General features: G+C 43.7%; 1 protein-coding gene across 1 annotated transcript in view; it reads right to left on the reverse strand.

Moving 5' to 3' along the window:
* ESPL1 (extra spindle pole bodies like 1, separase) overlaps nt 1-19,334 on the reverse strand; it is a 270,074-nt gene that overhangs the window by 113,829 nt on the left and 136,911 nt on the right. The window contains exon 21 of the mRNA XM_082244709.1: nt 18,024-18,237. Within this exon, the coding sequence (XP_082100835.1) occupies nt 18,024-18,237 (214 nt within the window). The remainder of the gene's footprint in view (nt 1-18,023; nt 18,238-19,334) is intronic.

The raw sequence follows: 19,334 nt of genomic DNA on the forward strand, positions 1-19,334 counted from the left end.
TAAGGTATCCTTAACCGAAATGATCAGTTCATCCATGGTCGCCTGTTCTTCAGGTGACCCCGGGGAGGATGTATCAACACCCTCCACCTCAGCCTCCCCCTCAGACCCCAGGGGGTCTAGGGATGAGCGGGACCCTGAAAAGGGCACGCTCGCAGCAGCAACCGCAGCAGCAGCCATATCCCCACCTGAATCAGAAGAGAGAGACAGCCTGGGCCGTTTTCTCGCAGCCCGTTCAGACATCAGCATTTCCATATTTGCCACTAAAGTCGCAACCACAGCAGCCAGATCAGGTTGCAGCGGGGCCACAGGAGAACTGGGGGCCCCCACTAAAGCTGGAGGAAACTTGCTTTCCTGAGAATCCATGGCTCAAGATGTATAAAAAAAAACTACAGTGCAAAAAAAAAAAATTAGTGTACTGTCCCCTTAAATAGCGCTGCGGAGTGCGCAGCCCACCGCTACTGTCACAGCTATGAAGACCCCCAAAAGGAGAAAAACTGAGCCAGAAGCAGTATGCAGAAGAAGACCAAGAGGGATACACTGCAGAGCCCGCAGATCGTTGCTACCTGTGCCTGTGCTGTCTGAGAGGAAGAGGAAATGCTGCTGGAGGGGGCTGGCCATAAGCCAGACCCCAGGGAAAATGGCTGCCCCATAGGGATGCATAGGAGGCTTCACTAAGATGGCCGCCGACATGTGGCCGAACCGATCGTTCTACCGTCCCTAAAATGGCGGCGGATGGCGCCAAAGCGATCTGTATACTCGCCCCAGAGGGGCCATACTGTGTGCATATCAAAAAAACATGGCGGACCGCGCAAATTTTCCCCCGCAGCGGTCGCCGCACAATACACACGTCTGTACCCCCAAACATGCACCTAAGGTGACACAGGGACAGGGACCCCCAGCAAACATACATATCTGCACAAAGCGAACCCCGCAGGGATCGCACAGGGAGTCACACAGGCACAGACATGGGGACACACAGCAACACAGACTGCCACCCCAGACAGAGGCCCCACACAGAAAAGTACTTACCTGTACCCGATGGCGTGGGGAAGCCTCTATGCACGGATAAACCTCTGTCCTCATCTGACAGGGAGTGCCGTGAGCCAGGGACATGACGCTGCAGCACCGCAGACGAGTCCTGTGAGGTAGCCACCTCACGGCTGCATCCCTGCAGGGAACAGGGATGGGTCGTTCTTAATGCCAGGGCGAACCATAGCTGAACGCTCGATAGCGGGCTGGGGGTCCATCTGACCCTCTGTACCCTGGGGAACCAGGGCGGTCAGTCCGAATCCCAGCACCGCATGATCCATCTTCATCCGAAGAATAAACTAACACTAAAGCTGACAAAATAAACAGCTAGTAAAGTGAGAGAAAAAAACTGACATTCAAAAAGAAAATCAAATAGAAGATTTAGGAAGGCTGAGACTGAAGCCCCAGCGCAAGGTAGCCTGAACTATTCCTGATGCTAGGCAAACTAAAACTGAGTTGGGAGTGGTGATGCAGGGGGGATATTGACCATATGGGACAGCCCCCGTGGGTGTGTATATGCTAATGCCTTTTGTCTTTTGACTAAGTCTATATGCCTAGCTATTCCTACGGATAGGTGGACAATACCCAATAGTGATGACTTAGAGGAGGAGGCGACTGTCGGAGGACGTAAGAGAAACTGGCTTTTTTGTCTTACTGTAAAATTATTTTCTCTGACCTTCATTGATGGACACAGCTCCATATCTTTGTTGACCCTTGGGTTATATGCTGCTCTCCATAGGAGTAGGACTAGGCGGAAACAAATTTGACTACGCCCCTAGGGCAGTCCTAGAGGGTATGTTCCCACTTCCTACTATAGGACTTCAGTTTTGTAACAAGCAGTGTCAGAAGAATATATAACCCAACTCAGAAGGGTGGGCGCTGTGTCCGTCAACGAACATCAGAGAAAAAGGATTTTATGGTAAGACAAGAATCCAGTTTTCCCTTTCGTTCATTGACCAACACAGCTCCCTATCTTCTTTGACCCTTGGATGTCCCAATATGAGGGGTGGGAAAAACACAGCAGTAGCTATAATTCCTAAAAAGACTAAATATAGCCAACCAGGTAAACTCGGAGCTCACCAACCAGGAAAAAAATACACCCTCAAGAGGCAGGACCCTCTGCAACGGCAGCCTACAAAACTTTGCGGCCGAACGCAGCATCCGCAGATGCAAGTACATACACCTTGTAAAACTTTGTAAATGTATGCACAGATCACTTGACCGCCTTGCACACCTGGAACACTGACGCCTGATGGCGGAAGGCCAAGGAGGCACTAAGCGCCCTTGTAGAATGAGCCTTGACAGGGAAAGGAGGAACCTGACCCCTGATGGAATAGGCCTGCACCATCGTCTGCCTGATCCATCTGGAAATGGTCGCAGCAGATGCGGCCTGCCCCTTACCAGAGCCATTCATAAGGACAAAAATAATCAAATTTTCGAATCGACTCACTCGCCTCCAGGTACACCCTGAATGCCTGAACCACATCCAGGGAATGTAAGGCAATTTCTTTAGGATGTTTCGGCTTAGGGCACAAGGCAGGCAACACAATGTCTTCATTTAAAGAGGTTATAAACTCAGTTAAATTTTTATTTTTTTTTACACAAGCTGAAATAAACACATGAGCTAGTATGCATCGCATACTAGCTCATTATGAAATACTTACCTTAGAACGAGCCCCCGCCGTGCTGTCCGCTCACCTCTATAGCGACATGTCCAGTCGCCCGTCTTCTGGGAACGCGGCATCCGGCCATCTGATTGGCCGGAGCCGCGGTGACGTCACTCCCGCGCACGCACCAGCGGCCGTTCCTTCAGAGCGCATGCGCCAGTGACGTCACTGGCTGCATGTAAGGTAAATATCTCCTAAACTGTACATGTTTAGGAGATATTTACAGTACCTATATAGGTAAGCCTTATCATAGGCTTACCTATAGGTAAAAGTGTCAGAGGAGGGTTTACTTCCTCTTTAAATGGAAACCAGAGACGAACTTCGAAACGACTGACAGGGACGTGACACCACTTTGTCCCTGTGAACCAACAGATAAGGAGAAAAAAAAAAAAAAAAAGGAAATGTCAGTTTGCGGACCAACTAGACATAGCAAATAACTGGACTTTCAGAGGCACATCATAAGATAGACCAATGTACATCAAATTTTTAAAAGAAAATATTATTAAACAATGTTAAAAATTAGTAAGAGGTGAAAACCTCAACACTAAACAAAAAAAGTTCAGTACATAATAAAATGGAAAATGGCCACAAGCCATATCAATACAAAGATGTACAATTATATAAATTGGAGAGTTTATCTGATTAAAGGTCAAAAAACTATTAGGAGGTGACCTTTAATCAGATTTTTTGACCTTGAATCAGATAAACTCTCCAATTTATGAGAGAGCTTAAGTTCTCTTCTCGCAATTAAGTGTGTTGGTCCTGCGGTCTTTGGATAGCCGAAGGAATCCTCTGTTTTTAAGCTTATACCTAGCATACTCTTGTGAGTATAATGTATGGCGTAGTTTTTATGATTTTCCAATAAATGTTTTACGGTATTACACTAGGTCGGTGCTCCCTTCTCTTGTCTTATGACTGAGGTAGTCTGCCTGCCAATTTTCCACCCCAGAGAAGGCCGGAACTTATTCTGCCCACCTTAGAACGCAGGCTACTTCCCAGGCCGCTAGGGCACTTTTTTTTGCCTCTGATTGACATATGCCACAGCCGTTGCATTGTTCGACTGAACCCTTACCGGGCACCCCTGCAAACGATCCGCCCACAGGGAAAGGCAAAGCCTGATTGCCCGAATCTCCAGAATGTTGATTGGCAGACTGGACTCCTCCAGAGTCCAAACTACTTGAGCCAAATCTGTGCCCAAGACACCTCCCCACCTGGAAACCACTGTCCAATACAGGGGGAGAAAGGACTTCCCTTGCCGAAGCGCCAGGGGAACGGAGCCACCAAATCCAGGATCCCCTCGTACCCCGGCTCAACAGGATCAGATTGTCCAGGGATTGAGGATTCTTGTCCCATTTGGCAAGAAGCTCCTTTTGCAGAGGACTGGAATGGAACTGAGCAAATGGAATTGCCTCGAATGTGGAGACCATCAACCCTTAGCATTTGCATGCAAGTCCTGAGAGATGACCGACGATTGGACAACCGGAGCTGAATCGCATTGCTGCAGCTACAGCAGTTTCACCTCCGGAAGAAAACTGGGCTGAAGCTGAATTCAGAGTCAGGCCCAGGTAATCCAGTTAGGCTGGCCATACACCATACAATTTTCTTATTCAATTTCCTTTAGATTTACCTTCAACTATGTAGTGTAAAGGCCGGCCTGATTGCATACAAATTGAAAGTGTTCAGGTTTGAACTTATATGGTTTTGGTAAATCTAAAGGAAAGTTGAACAAGAAAATTGTATAGTGTATGGCCAGCCTTAGTTGGAAAGAGTCAGAACTGATTTCAGAAAATCCAGTGTCCAGCCAAACTCTTGCAGAGTTCACACAGTGATGTCCAAATCCTACTTTAGAGCAGACGAAGACACTGCTCGCAGAAGATCGTCCAGATATCCCAGTACCGCGATCCCCCTCAGCCTGAGCAAGGCCACTCCGACAGTGGGTCAGTGGCTCCAGAGACTCCATGGTTAACCCGGGGGCCGCCTGCAATATGTGAAAAAATTTCAACAAAAAAACCCCTCACCGCTGCAGCAGTAGTACTACAAGTCCTAGCGCATCAGCGGTGTTGCTATAGCAGAAGGAGGGAACTGTACACCTGCAGGGACTCACCACCGACTTAGGGAAGGATACAGAGCGCCAAGCTGCTTGCCATGCAACAATCAGAGAGAAGGAGGAAGTGCTGTCACTGCTACTAGAGGGCCCACCACCGCGTCACCGCTCCACAGACTACAAGAAAATGGCCGCCGCATTGATATCAATGGGAAACTCTGAAAACATGGCCGCCGGAGCTTCAGAACAGCCATGTACAGAAAAATGGCGGTGCAGCACCCAGGACCACCAACACCCCTCCAGGTACTTTTAGTCCGCCAGGGGGGCCCTGACCGGGACCCACCACCCTGACATTGCCACATAAAAATTGTATTGTGAGCCGCCGGCAGGGTGCTTCCTCTCCCCCCAGCTCAACACCGCATGACCCCATACCTGAAAATCGCCTGGCCACCCCAGGGGTAGGTGAAGGTAACATGTACAGGAAAGCCTCGCTAGTGTGTGTGTGTGGGGGGGGAAGAAACACCAAATGGAAGGGCACATGGGGGCCTACCAAGCCGAGGACAGGGCCTGCGTTTACCCCAACATTTCCCCAGAGGAACAAATACTTAGCTCGCCTAGGAATCGAACACCACTCCAGGCAGTTCACCGTGCCATCTTGGAAAGGGGGTACAAAAGACAAGGGGAACTCACTGCTCCAGGTGAATCAGGAAACCTGATGTTCTACAGGTGCACGCCTCGGCTCACCTCCGCAGACAATCAACGTAGAAGAAATGGCTGCACTCCAAGTATAATCAAGATTCAGGTTTATTAATTGGTGAGGATTTAGCACACATACTAGTGTGTGAAACGCGTCTACCTGTTTGCCACATTGGGATGTTCGGTTAACCACTTGCCGACCGTCGCAAGTACATTTAGTGCGGCAGTCAGCCGCTCCTGAGCATAGCGACATAGCACTACGTCGCTCGCCCAGGAGCCTGTAGGGGGCGAGCGCGCGCCGCCGGAGGCACGCTCCCGCCCCCCTCGTCCACAGGCATCCCCGCGCGTGTGACCGGCGGCTTCGATGTCCGCCAGCCAATCATGATCTCCCGCAGGAGAGGGAGAAAGGCAGATGGCTGATGTACAGAGGCTATACGATCCTGCTATGTAGGATCGTATGTGTCTGTGGTTACATCACAAGCCACGCCCCCCCCCCACAATTAGAATCACGCCCCTAGGGATACATTTAACCCACTGATCAATAAAGTTACCCCCTTCCCTGCCAGTGTCATTTTTACAGTAACAGTGCATATTTATAGCACCGGTTACTGTAGTAATGTCACTGATACTCCCAAAAAGTGTCAAAAATGTCAGTCAGGGGTCTGATCTGTCCGCCACAATGTCACAGTCCCGAAAAAAATAAAAATGACAAATCTTTCCCGTAGTTAGTAAACGCAATATCTTTTGCGCAAACCAATCAAAATACGCTAATTGCCATTTTTTTTTTACCAAAAATATGTAGCAGAAAACAAATTGGCCTAAAATGTTCAAAAATTTGATTTTTACATTTTTTTTGTTGAGAATTTCATATAAAAATGTGAAAAATAGTAATTTTTTCAAAATTGGCACTCTTGTTTATAGCGCAAAAAAAAAAAAAAAAAAAAAAAAAAAAAAAAAAAAAAAAAAAAAAAAAAAAAAAAAAAAATCGCACTGGTGACCAAATACCACCAAAAGAAAGCTCAGTTTTTGGCAAAAAAAAGAGGATGTAAATTTCGTTTGGGTACAGTGTCGCACGGCCGCGCAATTGTCCGTTAAAGTCACGCAGTGGATAGTAGAATGATGATAAAGGGGGGAGGAGCCTGGTCATGGCGCCAGATCTGAGTTCATGCTAGTGCCGACAAGGGAGCCACCCGAGAAATGATGCTGAACGCTCACAATCCTCCAGACCCCAGGAGAAGTTAGTCCGAGACGACACAACCCCATACCCGATCCCCTATGTGACCGTCTGCAACTCTGCTGAAGGACCCGGAGAGTCGGTTGATCCCTGCCGAGAGCAGGTTCCCCCGTAGAGCGGAGTCCGATGGAAGGAAGGACAGCTCCGGGGATGTAGATCCCGTACGGCCACCAGGGTGCAGCAGCGTGTGAGCAGCAAGCTCGGACTGTCCGTACGAGCCAACCCCACTCGAGCCCGTCGGCAGAGAGAGATCCTCCATATGAAAACGGCGTGCCGTCCGAGACTGAGGGAGTAGCTGGACGGCATCGGAAACATTGCCCGGGAAAGAGAGGGGATAGGAGCAGCACCCACTACTTGAGAGCAGCGGGAGTCCGATTCCTTGAGAGGGGAGACGCTGCGGATGCCGTATACACGAACAGGCATACAGTGAAGGAGTCCTGACGTGTAAAAAAAAGGAGGCATCACGAGACTGGGTCACAAAGGAGTGGTGAGAGGGTGAAAGCCCCCCCAAATTATATATACTTTTTTTTTTTTTCTTTTTTTTTTCCTCTTGCTCAATACACACTGTAAGCTCTGCTGAAAGTGATTGTTATCAGGGTTACCCATGGTGATAAGGTTTGACTGACTGTTTGTGATGGGATAACGACCAGGTAAATCCCTTGGGCCAAATGCCAGAGATAGGATATTGAAAGGCTCTACAGGTGGAGAAAGGATTCAACAAGCGAGCCATTTAACTCTCCATTAACTCTATTCTAAACATATACTGAAAAATAAGGTGGAGAGAGAAGGGGAGGCTGGGGGTAGAATGTAACTATGTTATGAAAGGAACTCCTGTGGCCCCTATGATGTTCCCTGCCCAGGGATAGAGCATCTCCCCCGGGGGAGAAAGGAGTAAATAAGCAAGCTTCCTAATTATCTATCTTACCGTAAGGGACTACTATCAAGATAATCCCAGGTGGGAAGGTACTAAGAGACGGTAATATGGAGTGATAGTAAACACCCCTGGCCTTTCCGGATCGGAAGCTTAAAAAAGGGGATACCCCACAGATTCCTAGAGAAAGAAGATCTAGCGGGCCTAGGAGATATACCCCAATGAGGAGATCTTTCAAAAAAGGTCTATGTGATAGACCACTCTGGAAAAATTCTTCAGAAACTTTAGGCTCTAATAAATAAATACAAGATCACGGAACCCCCCCCCTGAACCACTAAGTTAGTCAACTAAAAAGGGAATTACAGAGAGGATTCTCCGCGACTACCTAAAACACTTCTCCATGGGAGGCCCCTAATATATACATCTGGGGTAGAGGTCCTTACAATACAAGTTAAGAGTTTTCTATAAATAATATATGAGAGTGGAGTGAAGTTTAAATACTGTGCAACCTGGGTCGCTTAGGAAAGGCTGGAGGTAAGCACATCTGGATAGTCAGGTCAAAAGTAAGGGGACTCGTGTGACAGCAGGACACTGCCTTTAATAAAGAAAGAAAAGGGGACCTGAAAGGCGCATTGGGCCAGAATACCCACCCGGGAAAAATACGTACTTCTTTACCATCTGCTCAGCGCCCCGAAGTAAGCACAGAAAGAGGGCATCATGTCAAAAATAAAGAATAAACAGACAAGAGAGGGGACGGAGAAACCTGCTAAAATTACAGCAAGCCCGGGGACTATCAGAAAGTATATGACTCAGGAGGGGAGGGGGCAAAATGAAGTAGCGGAAAATCAACCAGTGGTAAAACCAAAACAAAATAATGAGGGGAATAAGAAGACTAAAGGTACAAAAAACCTGGAGCCTCCGGTAGAGGAGACTATAGATTCATCTAGGGAGAGTACACAAATTATGGGTGACTGCGAATCAGGAAGGGAAGAAGAACTGAGGAGAAGAGATCAGCCACCTACAAAATCTGAAATGATGGAAATGTTCTCCAATTTGGAGAGGTCAATCAAATCTGAAATGTCAAACCTATATAGGGACCTAGGACATACCCTGATAAGAGTGGAAGAAACAGAAATGAAGATCAACACTCATGGGAAAAAATTAAAAAAACTAAAAGATCAAATGAAGAGAATGCAGCTTGACCAGAGGAATATGGCTTACAAGATGGAAGATCAAGAGAATAGAAATAGAAGGAAGAATTTGCGGATTAGGGGGCTACCGGAAAAGGGCAGAGAAGAAAAACTAGAGGAAATGCTGGAAAGTATCTTCAATCCTCTTTTAGGGAAAGAAAATACTGATAAAATAGAATTTGAAAGAGTCCACAGAATACGGAAACCTCTGAATGCTCCAAAAGATAAACCTAGAGATGTAATAGCGAGATTTCATAAATATGATGTAAGAGCTCAAATCTGGGAAAAGATGAGGGACAGACCAATAATGAGATATGAAGATGAAGCGATACAAGTATTCCCAGACCTATCTCAGGATACAATAAATAGAAAACGCACTTTAAAACCAGTGGTAGAGGCATTAAAGAAACAAAATATTCAGTACTTTTGGAGTCATCCGCCAGGTCTGGGAGCACGAAAGGATGGAAGGACGGCCCTACTGAGGTTCCCAGAAGAGACCTTGACCTTTTGCGAGGCTATGAAATTACCAGTAATGGAGATTCCGGGATGGACACATCAAGACCCCCTGGAGGAGGACTCTGAAGATGAAAACGAGTGGCAGGAAGAGATAAGGAAAAAGAAAAGGAGTAAAGAGAAGAATTAAAGACTGATGCTCGGACTGGGGAAAAGGCGGTTTGCCTTGGGGGAGGGGGGGGGGAGGGAGATGTTGGAGGGAGGGGAGGAGGATAGGGAGCATTATATAAAGAGTCTAAATAGGGTGGCACTAAGGAGGCACTAGGGTGAATCTCAACCTTCACCCCAAGGACAGGGAGGAAGGGAATGATTGGCGAGCAGGAGCAGAGCTCAACCCCCGGGAAATGTCGATGGAAAGGAGGGTGGATAAATCGACTAGCCTAGTAATGGGGCAAGTGGTAACTAGGTGCCCAAGGAGGCAAGCTTTGCCTGGGGGAGGGGGGAGGAGGGAGGGGGGATGGGGGGTGGGTTGGGAGGGAAGGGGGGAGGTTAGAAGTAGGAAAAAATAAAAAATAAAAATATCCCGAATATCCTATTCATATGAAAGACAAAAACCCACATATAAGAGGGAGAGCCCGAACCGTAGAGAACACCAGCCAAACAAACCCAGAGGGGAGGAAAAGATAAAGAGAAGGAGTAAAACTAAAATATGGGAAAATAGGAACAACAAGATAAAGGGATGGAAGAGATAAACTTTCTATCTTATAATGTACGGGGAATGAATTCCCCGGTTAAGAGACAGAGAATTAAATATCTGAACGCAGATGTAATATTCCTACAGGAGACACATATTACGCACTCTACAAATATTAGGTTTTATTCACATAAACACCCTACATGGTACTATGCGGACTCATTTAAGAAAAAATCTAGAGGAGTAGCAATTGGGTTTGCCAGAGGGACGAGATTCGTACTGGAGGAGAGGCTGGTGGACCCGGAGGGAAGGTTTCTCTTCCTGAAAGGAAAGTTAAACGACGAGGAGGTCACATTAGCAAACCTATACAGCCCTAACGAGGGACAAGGGCCCTTCCTGGGTAGAACCTTGGGGAAATTAATAAACTTTAAAAAAGGAGGGGTGGTCTTAGCAGGGGATCTCAACCTGAGCCTCGATCCAAAGATAGATAATACAGCGAGGCACCAAAGAATCTCGACTCACCAGAATAAAGAGATTAAGAGAAAATTATACCAAAATCAATTGGCAGATATATGGAGAATCCTCCACCCAAAAGAAAGAGACTATACCTATTATTCAAATGTACACGGGACATATTCAAGAATTGATTACTTCCTGGTAGAACACCGCTGGATAGAAAAAGTTACAGAGGCGAAGGTTGGGATAAGAACCTGGTCAGACCACTCCCCCATTATATTAAAAATGAAATTGGGTAAAAAACAACCCAGAATGAATGCATGGAAAATCAATGAAGAATTAATTAAGGATAAAATATGGGGGAAGGAAATTGAGAAAGAACTAGAATTCTATTTCCAAAATAACGACATAGAGGAGACACCTAAAAACATCATTTGGGAGGCACACAAAGCCTATATGCGGGGCATATTAATATCAAAAGGGGTACAAAGGAAGAGAGAGAGAATTAAAAACAAAGATAGATTGATGAGTGAGGTGTACGACTTAGAACAAAAACAAAAAAAAATAAAAACAAACAAGGTTGATCTTAACCCCCTATTGGAGAGGAAAAAAGATGAACTAAAAGAACTATTAGAACAGGAAATCAGACAAGATTTTAATAGGGTGGCAAGAGAGAAATATGTGGAAGGAAATAAAATAGGAAAAAATTTGGCAAGAATTACTAAGAAAAAAAAAGCAAGGAACTATATTGACAAAATTAAGAATAAAGACGGGGAACTAGTCCATTCAGTTACTGAAATAGCACGGGAGTTTCAAAGATACTACAGTAACCTGTATGCAGTAAAAGGGGAGAGAAAACAAGAGGATAGTTCGGATAGAGAAGGAAAGATCAAAACATATTTGGAAAAAGCAAAAATGCAGAAAATCGATGAGGAAAAATTAATATTACTAGAGGCCCCAATTACAAGTCAGGAGATATTTAGAGCTATAAAAGAAACCACCGTGGGTAAAAGCCCAGGACCCGACGGGTTTACCATCGGGTACTATAAACAATTTAAAGATCTTCTTATCCCAAGGCTTGAAAAATATATGAATGGACTAGGTACCAAATTTAATATGAGTAAGGAAGCCCTACTAGCCTCAATTACAGTTATACCTAAAGAAGAAAAAGATCAAACGTTATGTTCTAGCTATAGACCGATATCTCTTTTGAACGCAGATACCAAATTATTCACAAAAATACTGGCAATGAGAATGAAAAGGTTAATGAAAGAGTGGATCCATAGTGATCAGGTAGGCTTTATACCAAGCAGACAAGGTAGAGATAACCGCATTAGAACAATCTTGCTGATGAACCAAATGCTCAAAAATAAAACCCCAAATGTGATTCTGTCGATCGATGCTCAGAAAGCATTTGACAGGGTCGATTTGGAATTTTTGTTTAGAACACTAGAGGAGCTAGGATTGGGGCCGAGGATGATGGCTTGGATCAGGACATTATACAACCAACCCACCGCAAGAATAAGAATTAATGGGATATTATCCGACCCTTTTGAGATGCACAACGGAACGAGACAGGGGTGCCCCCTGTCTCCAATGTTGTTTGTGATCTCGCTAGAACCACTATTAGCAACAATAAGGGGAAGCATAGACATCAAAGGGATAAAAGTGGGGAAAGAGGAACATAAGGTAGCTGCGTTTGCAGACGACCTGTTGTTCTATGTATCCAACCCTAGAATCTCCTTGCCAAATTTAATAAAAAACCTAAAACAATATGGAGAACTCTCAAATTTTAAAATCAACCAAACAAAATCAGAGATTCTAAGCATTAAGATGAGTACACAGGAGAGGAATAGGCTAGAAAGTGAGTTCCCCTTTCTATGGAGAAAAGAAGATTTAAAATACCTAGGAATTAAACTAACCCCTTATCCCGAAAAGCTATATAAGATAAATTTCCTGCCCTTATTAAACGAAATCAAAACAGAAATAAATAGACTAACACCGAGAGCCATATCATGGATGGGAAGAGTTAATATCATAAAGATGGTAATCTTACCTAAAATATCTTATAAATTCCAGATGATACCAATACAGATCCCACGGGTATTTTTTAAAACATTAAAAGCACTCATAACCAAGTTTGTGTGGAAAAATAAAAAAACAAGGATTAAGTACACGACATTAAGTAAAAGTAAGAGAGGGGGGGTTAGCACTTCCGGATTTTAAAAAATATTACCAGGCATCAATTCTCACACGGGTGTTGGAATGGGGAAAAAATGAGAGTGAAAAAAATTGGGTTAAAATTGAGAACACAATGAGTGACACTGATTTAGGGAAAATGATCTGGATCCCAGCAAAATATAGAGAGTTAAATAGTAATACACACGACATCACACGACAGGCATTGAAAATTTGGGACATAATATACACTAGAGAAAAATGGAAATATAACTCACCACTAACCCCACTCCAAGGCACAAAATTTTTTGCACCAGGGGTCGGTAAGGAATATGGAAAATGGATGGGAGAGGGGGATGTAAGGTTAAAGGATATTATGAAACAAGGAAAAATTATTACATTTGCAGATTTGAAAAAAAGGGGGGACTGGAACCTCACGGAATGGAGGTACTGCCAGCTGAAACACTTCGTTAATTCCCTACCTCAGCCGATTAGAGAGGCAAATGAATTATTGCCATTTGAACAGATATGTATATCGGAGAAAATACGAAATAGTATTTCAAATGTGTATAAAATCCTTAATGAAGGTGAAGAGCTGGCATTGCCTCCATTTGCGGAAAAGTGGGAAATGGATTTAGGTGCTCATAGTCAAGGTTTCCAATGGGAAAAAAGTCTGAAACTGGTTCATAGCTCCGCAATAGACATGAGTATGGCAGAAACTAATTATAAACTGGTCTCCCGATGGTATAATACCCCAGATAAAGTGGGGAAATACCATGGGGAGAACTCAAAATATTGCTGGAGGGGATGTCAGGTGACGGGTACAATATCCCACATCTGGTGGGAATGCCCAAAAATCAGAAAATATTGGCAGGAAGTTTTAGATGCAATTAAAAAAATCACCAACATAAACATCGAAGAAGATCCTTGGGTTTGTTTATTTCATGGGACTAAGATGTCGATAAAACATTATAAAAAATCCTTGATTCCACATCTGTTAAACGCTGCAAAAAGTTTAATCCCCCTAAGGTGGAACGAGAAGGAACCTCCATCATTTAAAGAGTGGCTACTACGAGTGGAGAAAACGAGACAGTTGGAAGCTCTAAGGGTGTGGGGAGAAGAACAATATGAGAATAGGATAGAGATTTGGGAGACATGGCAAAAGTTTAAAGAAAATAGGGATTGTCGGTAGTGGTGAGACAGAGAGGAGATAGGGATGGGGAAAATAGGAGGGAGGGAGAGTGGGGAGTTCTATGGGGAAAAACTGCATACTTTTTTTGGATGAAGAATGTAATGAATTGTACTACAATCTCTTTTTATCATGTGTATTTGAAAATCTTTAATAAAGAAATATAAAAAAAAAAAAAAAAAAGAATGATGATAAAGGTATTCATCCAAAAAAAAAAAAAAAAAAAAAGTCACGCAGTGCCGAATCACTAAATAGGGCCTGGTCTTTCAGGCAGCCAAAACCTCCGGGGCTTATGTGGTTATTAAACCTGAATCTTGATTATACTTGGGAGTGCAGTGATTTCTTCTACATTGGAATGGGGGTGCTGCGGGCCAGAGGTACACTGCGACTCAGATCGTGACCAGTGTTGTGACCAGAGCTATGCGTCCTCGCGAGGGGTCTCACTCGTAGACCAACCCCCTTCCAGTGGGGTTATGTCGCAGCCAACCTAGCACAAAGCTAAAGCTGGGTCTCGCTCACTGGCCAGACTGGGACGACCGTAAGGATCCCGGATATCCAGTGCGTCGCCTAGTCCGGTAGTGGATTGTAGTTCTCACAGGAACAGGAAAAAAAAAATTCCATTTAACCACTTTAGCCCCAGAGGATCTGGATGCTCAATGACCAGGCCCTATTTTGCGATTCGGAACTGCGTGATTTTGACAACTGCGCGGTCGTGCGACGCTGTACCCAAATGAATTTGACGTCTTTTCCCACAGAGCTTTCTTTTGGTGGTATTTGATCACCTGTGCGATTTTTATTTTTTGCGCTATAAACAAAAAGAGAGCGACACTTGAAAAAAAACAACAATTTCAAATTTCTTTATATGAAATTCTCAAAAAAAAAAAATAAATAAATATTTTAACATTTTAGGCCAATTTGTTTTCGGCTACATATTTTTGGCAAAAAAAAAATCGCAATCAGCATATTTTGATTGGTTTGCGCAAAAGGTATTGCGTTTACTAGCTACGGGAAATATTTGTCATTTTTATTGTTTAACTAGTAATGGCGGCGATCTGTGATTTTTTTTGTGGGACTGCGACATTGCGGCGGACAGATGGGACCCCTAACTGACATTGACACTTTTGGGGGTACCAGTGACATTACCACAGTAATCAGTGCTATAAATATGCACGGTTACTGTAAAAATTACACTGGCAGGGAAGGGGTAACTTTACTGGTGATCAAGGGGTTAAGTGTGTCCCTAGGGGTGTGGCTTGTGAGATCATCACAGAGACATGCGATCCTATATAGCAGGATCGCTTAGCCTCTGATAATTTAAGGGAGAATGACAGATGGCTGTGTTTACATCAGCCATCTGTCCTTCTCCCTCTGCTGCGGGAGATCGTGAGTGACCGGCGGTCATCAGAGCCACCGGTCACACGCGCTGGCTCCCCAGGGAACGAGCGGGGGCAGGAGCATGCCGGTGGTGGCGTGCACTCGCCCCCCACAGGCGACTGAGCAAGCGACGTAGGGCTACGTCCCTTTGCCCAGCGACGGCAGAGTGCCGCAGTAAATGTACGGTGGGCGGGGCTGAAGTGGTTAAAAAATGCCAGGACTAGAAATCCCAGCAAGGAACCATGTCCTTACTCCTGACTAGGTAGAAAAAAAAAAAAAAAAAAACTGGAGTCCTATAGAAGGAAGTAGGAGTATACTCCCTAGGACTGCCCTAGGGGTGTAGTCAAAATTTGTTTCCACCTAGTCCTACTCCTATGGGAGAGCAGCATAACCCAGTGGCCAAAGAAGATATGGAGCTGTGTCCGTCAAACAAAAGAAAAAAAAAAAAAACATTTCAAAGTGCAGGGCAAAGCCTTCTCTAAACACTAGAGCTGCAAGATTCTGGATAAAATGAGAATCACTATTTTTTGCTTTTAAAGATAGATCACAATTCTCTTACGATTCTCGACGTAACATCTTTTCCATTATACAAAAAAATTGAGCCAACTTTACGGTTTCGTTTTTTTCTTTAATTAGTGTTATTTTTTCCCAAAAAACTGCGTTAGAAAGACTTCTGTGCAAATACAGTGTGACATAAAAGATTGCAACGATCACCATTTTATTTTCTAGGGCAGTGATGGTGAACCTTGGCACCCCAGATGTTCTGGAACCAAATTTCCCCATGATGCTCAAATACATTGCAGAGTGCGTGAGCATCATGGGAAATGTAGTTCCAGAACATCTGGAGTGCCAAGGTTCGCCATCACTGCTCTAGGGTCTCTGCTAAAAAAAAAAAAAAAAAATTATATATAATATATATATATATATATATATATATATATATATATATATATATATATATATATATATATATATATATATATATATATATATATATATATATATATATATAATGTTTGGGGGTTTCAAGTAATTTTCTAGCAAAAAATACTGATTTTAACTTGTAAGCAACAAGTGTCAGAAAAAGGCTTAGGTCTTTGGAGGTTTAACTGCCCTCACTTACAGACGGAAGTGGATTCTGTTGATCTAAAAGAACGATTTGATACATTCTAAGGCCCCTTTAACGCAAGCTTTCTAATCAGGTCCGTCTGTCAGTTTTTTCAGGTGGACCTGATCGGATGCTCCATGCAACTCTATGGAGCAGCGGATGTCAGCCGTGACCAGTCCGCTGCCATCCGCTCTGATGTGACCCATGAAATCCAGACGGGTGGAAACCCTACTTTCCATCAGTCTGGACGATCGGATGAAAACAGACAGATGGTCCTTTTTCATCTGATCGCCCATAGGGGAGAGCGGGGATCTGACAGCTTCGTCTCTGCAATTAAGCGGAGACAGAGCTGTCATCTGCCCGATCAGTGGGGATTGACGGATCGATCCCCGCTGACCAAAACTGAGTCCGCCGGGCGGAAATCGCGTTTGAAAGGACACTAAAACAATGAATGTATAGTTGTGTTTATAGTTATCTAGCAGCCTTAATGTTGATAAACATTTTGCAGGGCTCTTTTTTTGACAGCTGTGAGTGAGCAGAGAATGGCTCTGTAAGACTCGAGGACGAGGTTTTAAGATCGTGAGGTGGGTGAATCGAGATTTGTTAACGATCGTGCAGCTCTACTAAACACATATTTGCTGGTACTGATAAGGGTTGGGTAGCTGGTGCTGACCAGGTCACTCAGGCAGTGGCAATGGACCAGAAATCAAAGTTCAGCAAGGCGATTCCTCCACACTGAACGGTGGGAGAAAGTCCACAAAGCACGAGCAATGCTTAACCCAGCTGGTGACATCAGAGTTCAATCAGGGCTAACCCTTTACTGGTAAAACCTGGAGGTGGCAGGTAAAACCTAAAAGGGTGCCCAACAATTTGGCATAACCAGATAAGCTGCAAGAGCAAGTACTATTCTGACATGTTTCACGCTAGGCATAGTGCTTTCTCAAAAGGACAGATCACGAAGACTCAGATTTCGCATCTAACTGTTCAGCATTCCTGTTGCTAGTGTATAACTGATTGCTCACTTTGGTGAAAGAGAACTGAGCCAGCACCTAATTTGTAATCCTAGAGCCTGAACTTGTCATTCGTGGCAAGTGAAATATTTGACAGCTGCTATACAGAGAGAAGCTCTCAAAGAGAAGCTCAAGCAGCTATGCATGAGGAATCTTGACTTAAGTAGATTGTAGAGAAAACCACAAACTAAATGAATGCTTGGACTTTTTTTCAAGAGAGCTGAGGAGAAAACATGCATCTTAAGACACCACAAAAGGTTGAGGTATGCTGAACAGAGGTGGGGTATACTAAGGGCTGGCGTACGACTTGTCTATTTGCTAGTGTCCGATTCTCTGTCCTGTTAGCTGCAGCGTAAACCCAACTGTATCAGAATTCCTGCATCTCTCCAGCGTGGATAACAAAGAAAAAGAAAATAAAGAAAAGAAGGTATTGCTGCAAAGCGATACTGCCCTGCACTACTGCACTGGTCCATGGAATTGCATTCTGAATAAACCTCAAACGTGAGCAAGAATCGTACAGATCATTTACTGCAAGAAATACAATACTGTATTAAAAAAGGAAAGAAATAAGAACTAGCTTTTACACGACTAACATTTTTACAAGGTTACAACTTTAAAATGAATACGTGTTACAATAGTTCACTGCTATTTCCATCTCCAGAAAAAAAAAAAAAAAAACACTTTTCCAAAAAAAAAAAAAAAAAAAAAAAAAAAAAATGAAGGTTTGAAAACAAATGCAAATCACTTTAAACATAGGCCTTAAAAGCTTTTGTTCTTACTATAGAATTTATTAAAGTTATAACAAGAATGTTTACTAAAGTATTACGCACCTCAGTTTTCGATGAATGTCACTGAGCAACTGGTGTCTCAGTGTTATGGAAACAGATTCACTAATCAGAAAGGCTGTCATATACGGATCTTGTCCACCACAACAGAGAGCAAGTAGTCGGCAAAGTCTTGCATACAAGACGCAAGGAGGAAAATGGGCTACAGACTTCAATGCTTCTTTGAGAAGGCATGACACGGGTTCCAGATCAGAGGCACCTGAATAGGCAAAAGCAAACAGGCAACAAATGGTGAAAGGCCTTAGAGATACATTTTTAAAAAGGAGAGGCTGGAGAAACCTAAAGTTGAACTTTACTCACAAATTATAAAATTGCAAAAGTTGTGAACAGGCAGTATTTCTTACCTGCTTGTTCACAATGTGCTCAGCTCAGTATACAATTTCAGCATCTGCCAATATAAATTAAATCCCAAGGGAGTGACGTCATCCCAGTACAGCCAATCAAAAAGGCAGAAGATATGAACCAGGAAGAAAAGCCGAAAAGGTTGGCGGCTGGCGTGGAGTGGAAGAGAGTATAGTTCCGCTTTAAAATGTACAGCCTCAGGGAGGAGGGGGACATATCTGAAACATTTCAATACGTTAGAGGTTGCAAAAAAAGGTTCAGGAGTGCACAAATTTCAATATTAAGCCAAAATAAAAGAAACCCAAACTAAATAAAGGGACACTCAAAACCAATGTTAACCACTTGTCCTCTGGAAGATTTACCCCCCTTCATGACCAGGCAATTTTTTGCTATACGGCACGGTGTTACTTTGACAATTATGCGGTCACGTGACATTGTACCCAAAGAAAACGTACATGTCATTTTTTCCCCCCACATACAGAGCTTTTTGGTGGTATTTGATCACCACTGCATTGTCTATTTTTGGCGCTAAACAAAAAAAAAAAAAAAAAAAAAGCCCAACAATTAAAAAAAAAAAAAATCAAATGTATTCATACATTTTAGGACAATATGTATTCTGCTAAATGTTTTTGTTAAAAGAACCCCAATGAGCATATTATGATTGCAGATGGTAGAACGTTCACCTAAATCAAACTATAGAATAGATTTACAAATTTTTTATTTTTTTTTTTTAATACTAGTAATGGCATCGATCAGTGACCTAAAGCGGGGCCTCGACATTGCAGCGGACTATCGGAAACTTTGCGGGAACCAGTGACATTAACACAGTGATCAGTGCTAAAAATATGCACTGTCACTGTACTAATGACACTGGCTGTGAAAGGGTGAAAAACCTAGGAGGATCCAAAGGTTAACTGTGCCTAGCCAGTGTTCTTGTGTACACGGTTTTGCTTT

Source organism: Pelophylax lessonae (assembly GCF_965119305.1).
Source record: "Pelophylax lessonae genome assembly, chromosome: 2".
Taxonomy (NCBI): Eukaryota; Metazoa; Chordata; class Amphibia; order Anura; family Ranidae; genus Pelophylax; species Pelophylax lessonae.